General features: G+C 38.3%; 1 protein-coding gene and 1 non-coding gene across 3 annotated transcripts in view; one reads left to right on the forward strand and one right to left on the reverse strand.

Annotated features, from left to right (window-relative positions):
* Nucleotides 1-1492: 1492 nt before the first annotated feature.
* Nucleotides 1493-16116, reverse strand: part of TRAT1 (T cell receptor associated transmembrane adaptor 1) — a 44369-nt gene continuing 29745 nt past the window's right edge. For both annotated transcript variants that reach the window (XM_070454925.1, XM_020905888.2), the window contains 3 exons: nt 12043-12104; nt 9845-9930; nt 1493-4136 (listed from right to left, as the gene is read on the reverse strand). In XM_070454925.1, the coding sequence (XP_070311026.1) occupies nt 3858-4136; nt 9845-9930; nt 12043-12104 (427 nt within the window). In that variant the 3' untranslated portion in view covers nt 1493-3857. The remainder of the gene's footprint in view (nt 4137-9844; nt 9931-12042; nt 12105-16116) is intronic.
* On the forward strand, nt 14700-14771 carry TRNAW-CCA (transfer RNA tryptophan (anticodon CCA)). The gene has a single exon. It is a non-coding gene; the product is annotated as a tRNA-Trp (tRNA).

The raw sequence follows: 16116 nt of genomic DNA on the forward strand, positions 1-16116 counted from the left end.
CATTTTTTCAGCTGAAATGTGGAAGTTTATAATGATACGTAATACTAAAATAGCAGATTTGTAACTAATAATCCAGCCATGAAAATAAAATGGAATCATAAAATACTGATATAATCTAGAAGATGTCATAAAAAGAAGAAAACAACAAATGGGACAAATAAACATGTCAAAAGTGTTGCTTTGAACCCAATAGTATCAATAACTGCACTAAATGAAAATAAATGCCCCAATTTAATGATTTTCAGACCGGATTTTTTAAATAAACAAAACTATATGTGGTCCACAAAAAGTTCCCTTTAAGTATAAAATATATAACTAGGTTGAAAAGGTATAAAAAGATATATCATGCTAACATTAGTCAAAAGAGCTAGAATAACAATATTAGACACAGTAGATTGCACAGAAAACAATACTACCAAGGATGAAGATGGTTATTTCATAATGATGAAGATTAAATTCATCTCAAAATAATGCTCTGAACATGAATGCCCTAATAATAATAGAGCTTGAAAAAACATGAAGCGATAACTGACAGAATGGTACAGAGAAAGAGACAAATGTACAAATACAGTTTAGATCTCAACAATCTCAATAATTGATAGAACACAGGAAAATCGGTGAGGATGCGCATGTGTGTGCATGCTCATTCATTGCAGTCGTGTCCGGCTATTTGCCACCTCACCGTCTGTAGCCCACCAGGCCCCTCTGTCCACGAGATTCTCCCAGCAAGTGTGCTAGAGTGGGATGCCATGGCCTCCTCCAGGGGGTCTTCCTGACCCAGGGATTGAACTCACGGCTCCTGTGTCTTCTGCATTGGCAGGGAGATTCTTTACCACTAGTGCCACCTGGAAGACCTGAAAAACTCTATCAACCAAATTGACCTAATTGACACTTACAGAACACTCTATCAACAATAGAATATACATTTTTCAAGTGCACACTGTTATCCACCAAGATAGACTATATTCTGACAGTAAAGCCTCAATAAATATAAAAGGATTCAAGTCATATGTTCTGTGACCACAATAGAATTAATTTCAGAGTCAACAACAGAAGTATCTGGAAAATCCTCAAATATTTGGAAACTATAAAATACATTGATAAGTAACCCATTGGTTAAAGAAATCAAAAGGGAAATTGAAAGTATTTGAAATGAATGAGTATGAAAACAGAATAAAATTTGTGGGATATAGCAAAACAATATTTTAGAAAGGGGACATTTATGAGAATGCCTACTTTAGATTAAAAAAGTTTTATATTAATGACCTCAGTTTCCACCTTAAAATGTTTTTTTAAAAAAAATGAAACATAAAATAGACAGAAGAAAGGATGTAATATAGATCAGAGGGTAAGTCAATGAAACAGAAAATTTAAAAACAATAGAAAATTGAACAATGACTTTTTCAGGGAATCAAAATTAATAAACCTCTAGATGAGTAAAAATAAGCAAATTATCAGTATAAAAGAAAAGTCATGACAAATTCTACAGATATTAAAAAAATAATAGAGAGTATTTGAACAATTTAATTCTGATAAATTTAACAAATTCCCCAAAAGACACGTTCACCAAGATCACACAATAAGAAATAGGTAACTTAAAGAGCCCTGTATTTATAAAAGAATTTGAATTTGTAGCTAAAAATCTTCCTAATGGGCATCAGATATATCTGGTACACAAAACTTTAAAATATTTTGGAATTCAAATGATATAAACCAGAGGCAAAAAAATTCAAATATTTCTAGATGCCAGGTAAATAATACAAGTGAATCCTGTGGCATAGTTACAGGAAAAAATAGCTGCTGTAAACACAATCTAACTTTATTTTTATTGAGCCATAGTAATATATAAACATGTAACAACATAAACATGATAGCAAAAATTTTATTTTAAATTAAACATGAAACACAAAGTCAATATGTATTATTAACTCCATTTTGGTTCTTTGGAATCAGAAACCTGACTTCTTCTGACCTTAGATACTAATATTTCTTGCCTTTTCTATGGCATTTGGACACCTTGAAATATTTTGTAATCAGCATTTAATTTTCTACAGATTCATAATGGAAAATAATTACTGATAGAAGTAGGTACTTCCAAATAGGGATAGAAGTTTTACCCAAAATGTGCTCTTCCTTCCTCTCTTTATGTGGGTGGTTCGTTCTCATTGTTCAGTTCTCAGAACTAAGACTTCCTTCAGAGATGCCCTCTCGCTGTTATTATCTCTCATTTTTTTTCTTAATAGTATTTCTCTTTTTTTTTTTTTTTTTTAAACTAGTAGCTACACTTTTCTTTGAGCTTCGCTGGTAGCTCAGATGGTAAAGCGTCTGCCTGCAATGCGGGAGACCCGGGTTCGATCCCTGGGTTGCGAAGATCTCCTGGAGAAGGGAATGGCAACCCACTCTAGTATTCTTGCCTGGAGAATCCCACAGATGGAGGATTCTGGTGGGCTACAGTCCATGGGGTCGCAAAGAGTCAGACACGACTGAGCAACTTCACTTCACTTCACACTTTTCTTTAACCTAATACTCATCTTCTATCCTAGCCTAGTTCAATGGGTGCGGAGCCTGTTTCCATCATCATTGTTTAACTGACAGCATCAACTGCCACAGGAGCGCCACAGATAATTGAAGAGTCACTAAAATCTTCTAAGCTCTAGTCAGAGGGCAGGAGCAATAGCTGTCACGTATAATGTTTTTGTTCAGTGATTTTGACCCAACTGTCTACTCCAAATGGAGCAAGAGAGAAAGCATTTTAGAAAAAAAATTTTGGAGAGCAATTTAAGAGCACTTATTAGCGTTTAAATAGGGCACACTCTTTGACCTAACTCTTAGCCTTTCAGAAATATAATCTATAGAGCCTTATACAATGCACACCTCTTAAAGCAGCAATCCTTTTCCTAGACATTTAGCCACAAGAAAGTCAGACCAGTACCAAACATGTGCAAAGACGGATTCTCATTAAAATGTTATTTGTAAAAGCAAAAACCCAGAGATTGGAAATGAGCTAAATGTACTTCAAAATTATTTAAGTTTTGGTACAATCATCAATGAAATACTCTGCAGTCATTAAATTAAAATTATTAACTATAGTTATAGTTAAAAATAACAGTGGAAACAAATTTATGATATATTAAGTGAAAAAAGTTTAAATAATATCTGTACAATCATCATTCCCCCTTTTTCTATTTTGTTTAAAAAAAAAAACTAGTGGGCCTATATATGGGTATATGTATGGTCACACTGAGAAAAATATCTAAAAGAATATATAGAAAGTTGATCCCAGCAATTATCTCTGGCTAGTGGAATATCTAAATTATTTTTGATACTATTTACTGTTATAAGGAGTATGCATTAATTTTTATAATTTCTAGAACTAAAATTTCCATTTGTGGAAAATATTAAGAAGCCTACCCCTCTACTCTTAGAAATAAGTTTAAATGCCTCTCATGCCTCTCAATCAGAAATTTCCTCCAATTATGGGGTATTTCACATTCAGAAAGGAGAACTTTAAAAACAAAAAATATTGACTTCTTTCAACATGATCAAGAACATATGCTTAAAACCTTTTTTCGGGGCAGGTTTATATCACTGAGCATTGTTCTGAAGTTATAGCTTCTATCAGGATCAATCTGCAAACTTTATTTTATTCACATTTGACTACATAGGTGTTTTTTAACTGAATTCAAATAACTAAATAGCTAATGTGTATGGCATTCCATTTGGCATGCATAACATAACTTCTGGATAAAAGGTACGCGACCATCCCACCAACAGACAATCAGATCATCACCCTGACAAGTCATGCTGTGTCGAATGGGTCTTCATTTCTTTGACAAACGCGTCCAGCAAGAGCCAGTTCACTGAGCTGGATCGTAGTCCAGTGAGTGTAAACTTTCCTTCTGTGCACGGATCAATCCAAACAGCCTGATGGGATCGTCATGAATGTTTTCCTCTATTGCCTCGCTTTCCGGTGGGAAACTGTCCACCAAAGTGGTCTTAGAAAGGCTGATATCCATTGCATGCATCTGCCCCTCTCCATCCTTGTCTGACAAATGAGTTTTCTGTTTCTTGGGCTTTCTTCGCTTCCCCTCATTGTTGTGATCTAGTGAGGCATAGCACACCCTTACTTCAGTTTCCTGAAAGAGAAAGGCATGGTGAGTTTTCACTGTTAGCTATTCTTTAACTTTGACCTCTGGGAAACTGTAAAGCCTACCAAAAACACACAAGTTTGTTTTCTGGTCTTCAAGGCCTTATTTACCAAATTTGTCAATTAGATTGATAACTACAAATCGTAAATTCAAGATTTTGGAGTGGAAAATGCTTAAAAGAAAACAGTTTTCTTTCTTATACTCAGAATACATGTGAACTTTTTAGATGGATTTTTTAACCATTTTCTCCCCCTGCATTCACCTCAGGGAGTGACTGCCCTGTACGTCACCTACCAAGTAACAAAACTCTGATTTGTTAAACTGGGAGCAAAGCATGACAGGAAGGAATATAACCAATCAAATATGCTCTACATATGTTTAATAACTGACTATTTGATACCCACAAAAGTCTCTACTTTCTCTACATTTGAGACTCAGAAGTATAAGGTTAACAGGGTTTATTTGTATTACTGGGGCTTCCCTGATAGCTCAGTCAGTAAAGAAGATACTTGCAATGCAGGAGACCCAGGTTTGATTCCTGGGTTGGGAAGATCCCCTGGAGAAGGGAATGACAACCCACTCTAGTATTCTTGCCTGGGAAATCTCATGGACAGAGGAACGTGGCAGGCACAGTCCATGGGCGTGCAATGGTTGGACATGGCTTAGCAACTAAACAACCACCAACAACCATTTATATGACCAGCATTTGGCAAGAGTTGCATTTCCCATTTTTCCCTATTACTTCCTTCCTGCGTACCTGTCCCCAGATCCTTTTTGAGCTCATTTTAGGTTGGTCTCAGATTCATTTGCATCCAAGAAAGCCTGGTGGTCCTCTCTGGCCTAAAGCTGGGTCATTACTAGATTAAGAAGGGCAGGAGACTAGAGAAACTTGCAGAAAGCAATAAGCCTGAAGACAAGATCTTGAATTTGGTGTTTGAAAGTTTTAGGATTGAATTCCAGCTGTGACATTCTGATCATGGGACCTTGGGCATTTTTTTTTTAAATTATCAATATTTTTAACCTCTGGCTATCAAATGAGAATACCTATCTTAGAATGTTGGGTGGCAAGATCCCCTGGAGGAGGGCAAGCAACCCATTCCAGTATTCTTGCCAGGAGAATTCCATGGCTAGAGGAGGCTGGCGGGCTACGTCCATAGGATTGCAACGAGTTGGACATGACTGCAGTGACTTAACACACATCTTACAATGTTATTAGCAAATGGAGGTAATTTACAGTTGACCCTTGAACAATGTGGGAGTGAGGGATGCCACGCCCTTGAGCAGGTGAATATACATATGATTTATATGTAATATTACATATAGTTTTATAGTCTGCCCTCCATATCCACAGTTCCGTGCCCACAAATTCAACTAGCCCCTTGCTGTATAGCTCTGGAGTATGCATCTAGTGAAAAAACCCAATGTTTAAGTAGACTGCACAGTTCAAACCTGGTTTTCAAACCAAGATAAGGTCCAAGGTATGGTGGTATTATAATTATCAGAGCTGTAGGCTAAAACTTTAGAACAGCCCTTGAATAAACAAAAATAAGGGTTTACCATTCAGAGTAAGCCAAAGTTATATCAATTTGTGGGGTTTGGGTAAAGAAGCAACATTTGGATTAACAACCCCCCCCCCCCTCCCGCCCCATGCATGGATGAGTTTCTCCCTGTTGCCACTTGTTTTCATGCTAAAAGTTAAAAGTCTTATCTCCTCTACCAGGCAGGGGGATGTTTCTATTTACAACCTCTCTGGTATCTTTGGTCTGACTTTATTTCTAAAATTACTTCTGGATAATTGTAGATAGGTAACTGGTATCATTGCCATCACATCTCTATACTCTGCCAGTTAGCTCATATTGCTATTTTCAAATTATCTTCCTAAGGCATAACTTTTATATTTTACCATCCTGGCTCCGAAACTTTAGCCTAGAGTCTGAGTTTTATGGCATAACATTCAAGGTTTCCTGTGCTCATAATTCACACCTTCTATTTGATTCCCAGTACTCCCCTACATAAACTCTGTATTTTAAGCAAACTGGACATTTCACTGCTTTCTTAAACATACATCATGCCTTAAGACCTGCTTTGCTTTTGCCTAGATAGAGAGTATGTCAGTGAAGTTAGCAAAATTACCAAAAGGCATTCAGTAATATAAAGGGGTGGGTAACTTTTTTGACTGTCTAGCACTTTGTTCTATTCTCTTTCTTTAATAAATTCTCCACTTTGTTTTAGGAAATTTCTTTCCTCCATCTGGTCCTGGAGAGCCTATCAATTACAATGCTGTATCCCATCTCAGCATAGGAATAAGCATTCGACCCAGGCTGGAACCAATTACACTATCCATCCTCCTGTCTACAGAAGCTGGGCCAAGAGCAGGCATATGACTTCAGCAGAGCCAATTACATGGCCTTTGAGGGACTGAGGTACAGGTGCAGAAGTAGAAAAGATATCTTTCCCTGGATTTGGGAGAAAGAAAATCTGGGTCTCCTGTGGCTTTCCCAGCCTCAGTGGAAGAGCCTGTTGGTAACAGAAGAGAATAAAGTCAGTAACAAAGATGTAGGGAGAAGTGGAGGAGCCCTCATATTCAATCATTTCAAAAACAAGACACCCTCGTATCTCAGTTACATGAGCCAGTGATTTCCTTTTGATGATATAGTTTGAACTGAGTTTTTGTACTTATTATTGAAAGCATTCCAAATGTTTGGTCAACAACTGGTCAAATCCTGCAGAGTTCAGCGAATGTGAGTCTTGAGAAAAGACCACAAACTGTATGTGTAATGGTCATTTGTGATTTACCAAGTATTGTTTCAGTTGAATAGATGGGTGAAAAATATACGTGCATTGCATGCTCATGCATGTTCAATTGTGTCTGACTCTTTGCAATCCCATGGACTGTAGTCCACCAGGCTCCCCTGTGCATGGAATTTTCCAGGCAAGGATACTGGAGTGAATTGCCATTTCATCCTCCAGGGGATCTTCCTGACCCAGGGATCAAACCTGTGTCTCCTGTCTCCTGCATTGGCAGGCGAATTCTTTACCACTGAGTCACCTGGGAAGCCCAGAAAATATATAGACAGGGATAAAAAAATATGTGTATCTGTGACTATAAATGGAAACTGGAGAAAAGTAAAAACCAGTTTAGGAATTAGAGACAAAAACAGGTTGAAGTAAAAGTTTTGTTTTTTTAAATATTGCAGAGATTTGGGTATATTTGTAAGTCAATAAATCCTTCATTTATTTAAAGAAATGGAGACAAATAATTGAAGGTGTAAGATCTTGAAAGAAGTAGAAGAAATAGTCAAGAGCCCAAGTAGGACTATTGGCTTTGGAAAGGGGAGAGGATGCTTCTGACATGGAGGGAAAGGAGGGATGGGTGAGCTTTTGATGTGAGGATAAGAGAAAAATAAGTTCACATTCGTGCCCCTCAAATTTTTTAGGGAACTCTCATGAATCCATTCTTTCACTAGATTTCCCAGTCAACTCTTCCTGGTTAATAGCATAGACCGAAATTGCAACTTTTGAACTGTACACATCATTTTCAAAGGACAAGGAGCTTTTTCCTGGTTCCAAGCTTTTTTTGTATTGCATTATGGATTCTTCACACTTTTGTAACTGACCAAAGTAACTGAGTACCATAGTAGCTAACTGGGCAGTGTTTTGATGATAATTGTCATTGTGACCCCATGGACTACACAGTCCATAGAATTCTCCAGGCCAGAAAACTGGAGTGGGTAGCCGTTCCCTTCTCCAGGGGATCTTCCCAACCCAGGGATCGAACCCAGGTCTCCCACATTGCAGGTGCATTCTCTACAAGCTGAACCAGCAGGGCAGCCCAGGAATACTGGAGTGGGTAGCCTATTCCTTCTCCAGTGGAAATCTTCTCCACCCAGGAATCAGACCACGGTCTCCTGCATTGCAGACGGATTCTTTACCAACTGAGCTACTAGGAAAGCCCTCTAATAAAATGGAATTGAGCAAATTTAAGGAGATTACTTCTGGTGGGATAAATTGGGAAATTAGGATTGATCTTTGCACACTGCTTACTATATGTAAGCTAGATAGCTAATAAGAGCCTACTGTATAGCACAGGGAACTCAACTCAATACTTTGTAATGATCCATGTGGGAAGAGAACCTATAAAAGAGTGAATATACATACATAGCCGATTCACTTCATTGTAAATCAACTATACTCCAATAAAAATTAATTTAAAGTAGAGATTATTCTAATTTGTGAAATTAAATATGTGAGAAGAATACAGACTAATTCCCTTAGAAGTGTCTTTATATATATAATTTATAAAATAGCAGACTTTTAAAGACACTTTAAGGCACTGCACAATTTCCTCTTGAGTGTAAACCAGATGCAGCATAAATAAGGCTGGCCTATTTAATTTACATGTATTAAACAGCAACAGAAGTCTCGGTTCTATTATAACTAAGTGCTGTGGATCTCTGTATTTCAGGTGTATTTCTCAAAAGGTTGTCTTTTTATTACTGTGAATTTTGCAAATCATATTATAACAAGCAGTTTTTTCATACCTTTTATCTAAAATACATTTAACAATTAATTGAATGTCACATGGCAGATTTGCCCATGAGAGAGTTACTTTACATTCTGCTTAAACCTCACCACATCTTGTTTTCATAAAAACAAAAAAATTAAGAATTTGATTTTTAGAAGGCTCCTATAAAGAAAAAGGAAATTCTATCTTAATGGGAAGTTTCCAAGTTTTGACCCATCTTTGGGAGGAAAAGGTTTTCTGTCAAGTGGGACTAAGTTTGGATTCTGTTTTCCCACTTAGCTTCTGAGTCTCTAGGGCAAGTTTTATATCATCTCCGTCGACTGGGAATAATCATGCTGCCTCCCTCATAGGAATCTAAAATGCTAATACCTATAAAGCACGTAAGACCAGTCTGACGCATGACGACTACATAGGAAATGCTGGTCCTATGCCTGTTTCTAGGAAATAGCATGAGAGCAAATAACAAAAGGGATGGGGTAGGGAAGGGGAAGAAAGAACCATTACAACTGAGATTTATAACACTTCAACCACACACACACGAAGAACTGTCACCAGTCGCTATGTCTGAGGGGGCTGAACTGAGGTGCGTAGGAAAAGTATAAACTACCCATTTCTTCTTGGGTTTTTCTCTTTCTGCTTATGCTTTAGAAGCCACCTGTAAATCTTGCCATAAGACAATAGCCATAGAGTTTGTATTAAATTTACGCTCATTTTCCTTATAAAACAGAAGTCTGTTCTTTTATAGTTAATTTCTTTTCACTAAGGTCTTTCTCTCCCCATCCACCCTCCATTCCTGATATCTAGGTCTTCTGAGCATTCTGTATGTGTCACTTTTCATAATTATTTCTATGATACATGTAACTATTTTTTGCTCTGAAAGAAAAAAAGCTTAATTTTTTAAGAAGAGAATCCACTTTTCCCTTGATATCTACTGCCTTTGTAGTTGTACACAATTTTAACTCTTTAAGTTTAGCTCTGAAAACTATTTATTTGCCTTCTGAGTTTTTCGTTAGAGCTTAGGCTCTAGAATTTGACAGCGGTTCAGAATGCAAAATTTCTAACAGGCTGCTTCTGATGTTTATCAGAATGTGCTGCCTTTATGCTCTTGAAACAGGCAGCTGTGCTGTGACCTAGGCTGAATCTGGCCCTTGATACAGAAAACAAAACTTACCTGTGAACGTGGGGCGTCTTGCAGTTTGTTCACAGATCTGTCTGGTCGTGCTTTCATCTGTTCGTAGCAGTTTTCATCCACTGGTTCTGGGGAGTTGAGAAGAGATTTACAATGGAAAAATTTTAAAAATGCTGGCACAAATCATAATACATGACCCAAACAACACTTAGCTATAAATGTGAAACCTGCGAGGGTCATTTTTGATTAGTCTATTTTTGTGGCCATGCAAAGGTAAGGAAGGACAAACTGCACTCTGCAGGTCAGACTGCTGAGAAGCCTGTTGCCCCACAGTGTTAACAATTAGACAAAAGAAGGTCACTTGGATAAAGATGAGATCATCTTACTCTTTTTATACCATCGCAGGACATGACAGTCTCAGCTCAAACTACCATTTATATGTCCCGGGGATCCCATGAGTGAAAGGCTTGCCTGAGCCCTTCTATTTAAGTATGATTACAGATGGTGCAGGTGGCGTAAAGCACAGAGCACACATATTGATGATCAAAATTTGGTAATTTTTTCCATAAGAAAGATAGTTTACTCAGGGGCCTTTTTAACCCTATACTATTTTTTGAAAAAGAGGGTTTAGATTATGTTTGTTGTCCCATATATCAGTGACAGGACAGGTCATCCAGGCTGTTTTGAGGGATATACAGTGGGGTATGTAATGCTGATACTAAGTTGTTGGGGGGTTTTGGCCATGTCCACCGGCCAACAGACATGAACCCATTTGCTTCTGGTGGGGGATGCTTACTGAGTCATCCGTACCTCTCTTTCCCCAGAAACTCTATTTAAAAGGGAGAGGAAGGAGAGCTAATGACTTGTAGGATAGAGAGTAATCTTGCAGAAATGTTGATTGCACCAATTCGACCCCACAGAGGAAAAGATGTGTTTGTAATACCAGGTACTTTGTAATCCTCCAACCCTTTCTGAAAAACAATGTAGAGAACTGGCCCATAGAGTAATGTTTCTCAAAGCATAAACCATGGGCAACATGAGTTAGAATCACCCAGGAGGCTTGTTAAATAGGAGATTCCTGAGCCCTACTGTGGAATTACTAAATCAGAACCTGTAAGAGAGGCACCTGGGCTCACTGCTCGTGAAGCCTGCAGATACGGTGGGCTTTGAGCTACCAAGATACAGAAGAAATTCAAGTCCTCAAATGGTTTAAGTGGGCACCACAATTCCGCAAAGGGAAACGGGAAGAAAAATTCTTAATAGTCTATTCCTGAAAAATAGTTTTGATTCCTCAGAGCACAGAGGATTAAAGGATACTTTACAATGGTGGGGGGAGGGGACAAAGATTATTTAAATTCTTGACTCCTATAAAATTCTCATGTGTTTAACTTTGGGAGATTTCATACTGTCTTGATATATAGAGATTCAGGTAAATTTAATCCAATACTGGGAATCTGTGTTTGAGATGCCAGTTAGCAGGAGTTAAACCCACCTACCCACCCTCCACCAGTCATGAATTCAGCACTTACAGGGCGCGGGTAGAGATCATGGGTAGCCCTGGTCTGACAGCTTCCCTCATCAGAGGGCTGGGACCAGATCACAGCTGTTTGTTTTGAGACACTTAGGGGCTTTTTAGTTGTGGGGGAGTGGGACCTTTCAAGGAATAAAGGATGCTGGGGATTGAAGAGTACTTGTTACTAAAGAACAAAAGGTGTACAACCCGTGACTCAGTGATGGTTTGGCTCTTCTCCTTCCCTAATTGTCATCAGTGTAACCCTAGATCCCCTACTTTAAAAGAACCAGTTAAAACAAAGGAAACCAGAGAATCTGTTCTTTGTTCCAAATTATTCACTGTAGATATGCTTTTGTATACAGAGCATAAAGCACTGTCTCCCTGGGCAATCTTCTGTTCTAGAAATAGCTTTATTTCATAGAAATCTGTGTGTGTCAGAGTTCATGGTAATTGAGTCTTCCGGTATTCTCACTACAAACTAGAGTGAAATAAAGAGAATATAGAAAAACAGGATGTTGATTCACACTGAATGTTGCAATACAACTTACAATATGCAGCTTTGAAAATACATAATAAATGGTATGCTAAATATACTCAAATGTATGGTTACCATTGGGATATTTAAATATGATTGTGACAAGAAATAAGGTACCTCAAATTCTTTGTGGAATTATGAGGGGGAAATTGATTTATAGGTAAATTTAATTTTTGTAAAAATAAAACTTACCTAAGGCCACATTATCTACGTTACCATAAATTGGTGCATCTTCAAGATCATACTCATCTTCCCTATAAAAAGGAAATAATTTGCCTTGTTAGAATCTACATAGTTCATATCTAATTTCTCAGCTATATTCTGTATTGGGTAAATTATTGCACATTCTTATCCAGCCTTGACAACCCAAGGTAGATATGCAAGTGAGTCAGTAAATACAAGTGTGCATGCATGTGTGTGTATGAATTTGAAAAGTGTATTCTGGATCTTCTTTTAGTGAATAATAGCAAATTCTTATTTAGCATTTACTGTGTGTCAGGAGTTACTTGAAGTGCATTATATATATATTCATTCCTTTTATATTTCTCACAATAATTTAACCAGACAGTGCTATAGCATTCCCATCTTTTAGATAAGGAACCTGAGACACAGATTGGTTATATAATATGCTGAAGGTCACAGAACCAGGAAACGGCAGTGCTGGGATTAGAACATGGATTATCTGTGCACTAAACTCTACACTGTACTTCCTGTTTGCTTGCCAATAATATCACTCAGAACAGACCCCTAACACAGTTTACTAAATATTGACAGTGATTAAAAAATGAGAGGCCAGAGAAATATTGTAGACTCAGCTTGGCAGATGCAATAAAAAGATTGATTACCTATTATACCCAAATACAGTGCTGTTTTACACACACTATATAAAAAACACAGGGAAATTCTACAGAAATATCATTTCCCACTTTTCAGATAGATTAACATATTTTCCCTAACCTTACGTGTAATATCAGCAATAAATAGCAAACATGGAAGCTTTTCTTCATACCAGTGCTCATTCACCCCTCAGGACAGCCCTACCAGATTCATTTTCCAAAACTCCCCATTTGTGGACATATGGAATTTGCAAGCTATAGAGGCAAATTGTCAAGAGACACATAGTAACTGACCATGCTAGGACTGTAATGCAAGTCTGGTCCTAAAGCTCTAAATATTATTTGCTCTTGGTGTTTGATTAAATTTCCTTGTTGCTTCATCTGAATAATCCTGTTAGGATGACAGTAGACAACTACTATTGTCACAGGCAGTGACAATGGCCCTGGTGACCAGCTTTCACAATAGCAGGCTGGGAGCAGAAGAACATTTTAGGCAGTGAGCGGCATATCATAAAATAGCAGCAACTGCTTTAACTTTGAGATTATATATCGCCGAGAGCTGGAGGGAATTGCATCAAAAGGAAAAGCCTATATTATAGTCCCATGCTTCTGAAAGAAGACCGTATACTTAAATATCAAGAGTGTATCCTTAAAAAAAGATCAAATGATACCTGTATGAAATTATTTGAAAAGTCCAGTTGCTGGTATGTATTTGCCTTATTTGATAACAAAAAACTCGTTCATACCCTTTCTGTTGGTAATTCACTACAGCTTAATACTGGGATACAAAGTTAAGTCCCTGCTAATGGTTTTTCTCTAGCTATGCAGAGAATAAAATAGCAAAAGGTGAGGAATTTTTAATAAGACAATCCATCCATTTCCCCAGCACACATGAATAGCGGATACAACCTGCAAATGATAAATCATGTCCAGAAAATGAACATCATTTCATTCCCTGTGAAGAAAATAGGACGTGATTTATAATGCAGTGGCCTGTATCTGCAGGCAGGTCTCAAACGATTAATCATCACAAATAATCTATTATAAAGAAGCAGTCTAACCAACAAATTAATAAGTATATTTTTAGTTGGCAATGCCAAATAGCTCCAGCCTATTGCAAAAATCTAATAAACTTCAAGCACAAATGTTTGGCAGTGTCTTATGTTGAAGACATTACTATTTAGAGTAAATTAATAAATATGCCCAGAGGCTAGTGCACCTCTGAGTTTGGGGCCAGATCACTTTCTCTATTGTTCTCAACATGTCTGAAATGATCCTCTAACCAATTAGTACATTTACTGACACTCCACAATTTAAAATAATATTGTGATTGTTGTGTTGTTCAGTCACTGAGTCATGCCCAGCTCTTTGTAACCCCATGGACTGCAGCACACCAGGCTTTCCTCTCCTTCACCGTCTCCTGGAGTTTGCTCAAACTCATGTCCATTGAGTCAGTGATCAACCATCTCATCCATCCATCCAACCACCTCATCCATCCATCCGACCACCTCATCCATCCATCCGACCATCTCATCCTCTGCTGCCCGCTTTTTTACCTTCAATCTACATCTTTAAGGTTCAGATTTTCCACTTTCACGTAAATTTCTCTTGTCTCTATTTTTAAAGTTCTTATTCATACTTTATCATTTTTATTGTGAAGTCCTTTTAAAGAAAATGTCTTATACTTTATTATTTAAGATTAAATAAGTGAGTTCAATTTTTAAAAAATCACTACTTTTGCCTGGGTGACTTTGAACATAAATTCCTGAAGTTTAAATTTCCTGATTTAAAAAACAGAAATATTAAATTATTCCCTATGTTGTTCTTTTCAGCTTCCAAATTCTAAGACATAAATGTGGGTTTCAACATCCAAACAAAAATGAAAAACATTTCTGTAAAACTATTTTAAGGGTCTGGAAAGTTGAAAGATTGAGGAAAGAGTAAGCTTAGGGGTCTGTCAGACATTGGTTTCGATTAACTTTATTTGTTTAATAGATATTTGTTTGAAAGACTTCCCTGGTGGCTCAGAGGGTAAAGCGTCTGCCTCCAATGCAGGAGACCCAGGTTCGATCCCTGGGTTGGGAAGATCCCCTGCAGAAGGAAATGGCACCCCACTCCAGTACTCTTGCCTGGAAAATCCCATGGACAGAGGAGCCTGCTAGGCTACAGCCCATGGGGTCGCAGAGAGTCGGACACGACCGAGTGACTTCACTTTCTCTGAGTAGGCAGATAAACGCTTGGTCTTTGCCCAGTGTATAAGTGTTACTTAAAGCCGTGAGAGAGGATGAGATTACTAATGACATGAGTGCAGATAGAGGAGAGGTTCACTAGGTGAGCCCGGGGCACTCTGCCATCTATGGTTCAGGAGCCAGCACAGAAGGAGCTGCAGGTATTGAGGAGGAAAGCTAAAACGGAGGCGGCCTCAGAGCCTGGATAAGCAAGTGTCTCAAAGTTGGCGCTAGTGGTAAACCCATCTGTCAGTGCAGGAGACCTAAGAGACGCGGGTTCGATCCCTGGGTCGGGAAGATCCCCTAGAGGAGGGCATGGCAAGTCACTCCCGTTTTCTTGCCTGGAGAGTCCCATGCACAGAGGAGCCTGGCGGGCTACAGTCCATGGGGTCACAAAGAGTCAGACAGGACTAAAGCAACTTAGCACACACACCAGAAGCAGAGAATGACAATGTGTCATGCTGCAGACGGACCACATATGAGACTAAGATTTGCCACACATACTTCACCGGTGCCCCTGACAGGAGCTGAGTCAGTGGATTATTGAGGACAGAGAATTGAATAGAGTGGGTTCAAGAAAGAAGAGGAAGAGAAGCCAGCAAATACAGACAGAATGGACGTGGAACTTGCAAGTTTTCCTGTAAAGACTACAGAACAATGGAGCGGTGACCACAGGCAACCTGGTGTCAAGCGAGCTTTTCTTTAAGATGTGAGGTGTCACTGTCTGTTTATACACTGATCGGAATCAGACCAAAGAAACCAAGAGAAAGCAACGACGCGGGAGAGAAAAGGGGAAGTTGCTGCTGCAACTGTTCCTGCGCATACGCTCGATAAATGTGCACTTTGATAGGGACTGTGTCATGAGTGTGGGTTTCCTGAACTTGGCATGAGTGAACATCAAAGGTAGACACTTGGTCCAGGAAAAAAAGGTAAGCCCTAGCAATTTTTGTATGGCTAGGGTTAGCTAAGAACCAGCAGTGTTTCCTCTGAGGAGAGATGCTAATAGGGTCTCAGAGACATGATATCTAATTCTAAATTTTAATTTTGATCAGTGTTCAAGTTCTCTTCTGATAATGCCCACTTTTTTTTTTTTAAATAAAGTCAAACACAGAAGCTTGTATTGCCAGTGATTTGGAGCACTTAAAGGACACTTTAAAAGTGTTTTTTTTTTCTCAAAGTTTGAGAGAAGGGAGACTGGAAAG

The sequence above is a fragment of the Odocoileus virginianus genome, chromosome 25 (assembly GCF_023699985.2).
Source record: "Odocoileus virginianus isolate 20LAN1187 ecotype Illinois chromosome 25, Ovbor_1.2, whole genome shotgun sequence".
NCBI classification, from domain to species: Eukaryota; Metazoa; Chordata; class Mammalia; order Artiodactyla; family Cervidae; genus Odocoileus; species Odocoileus virginianus.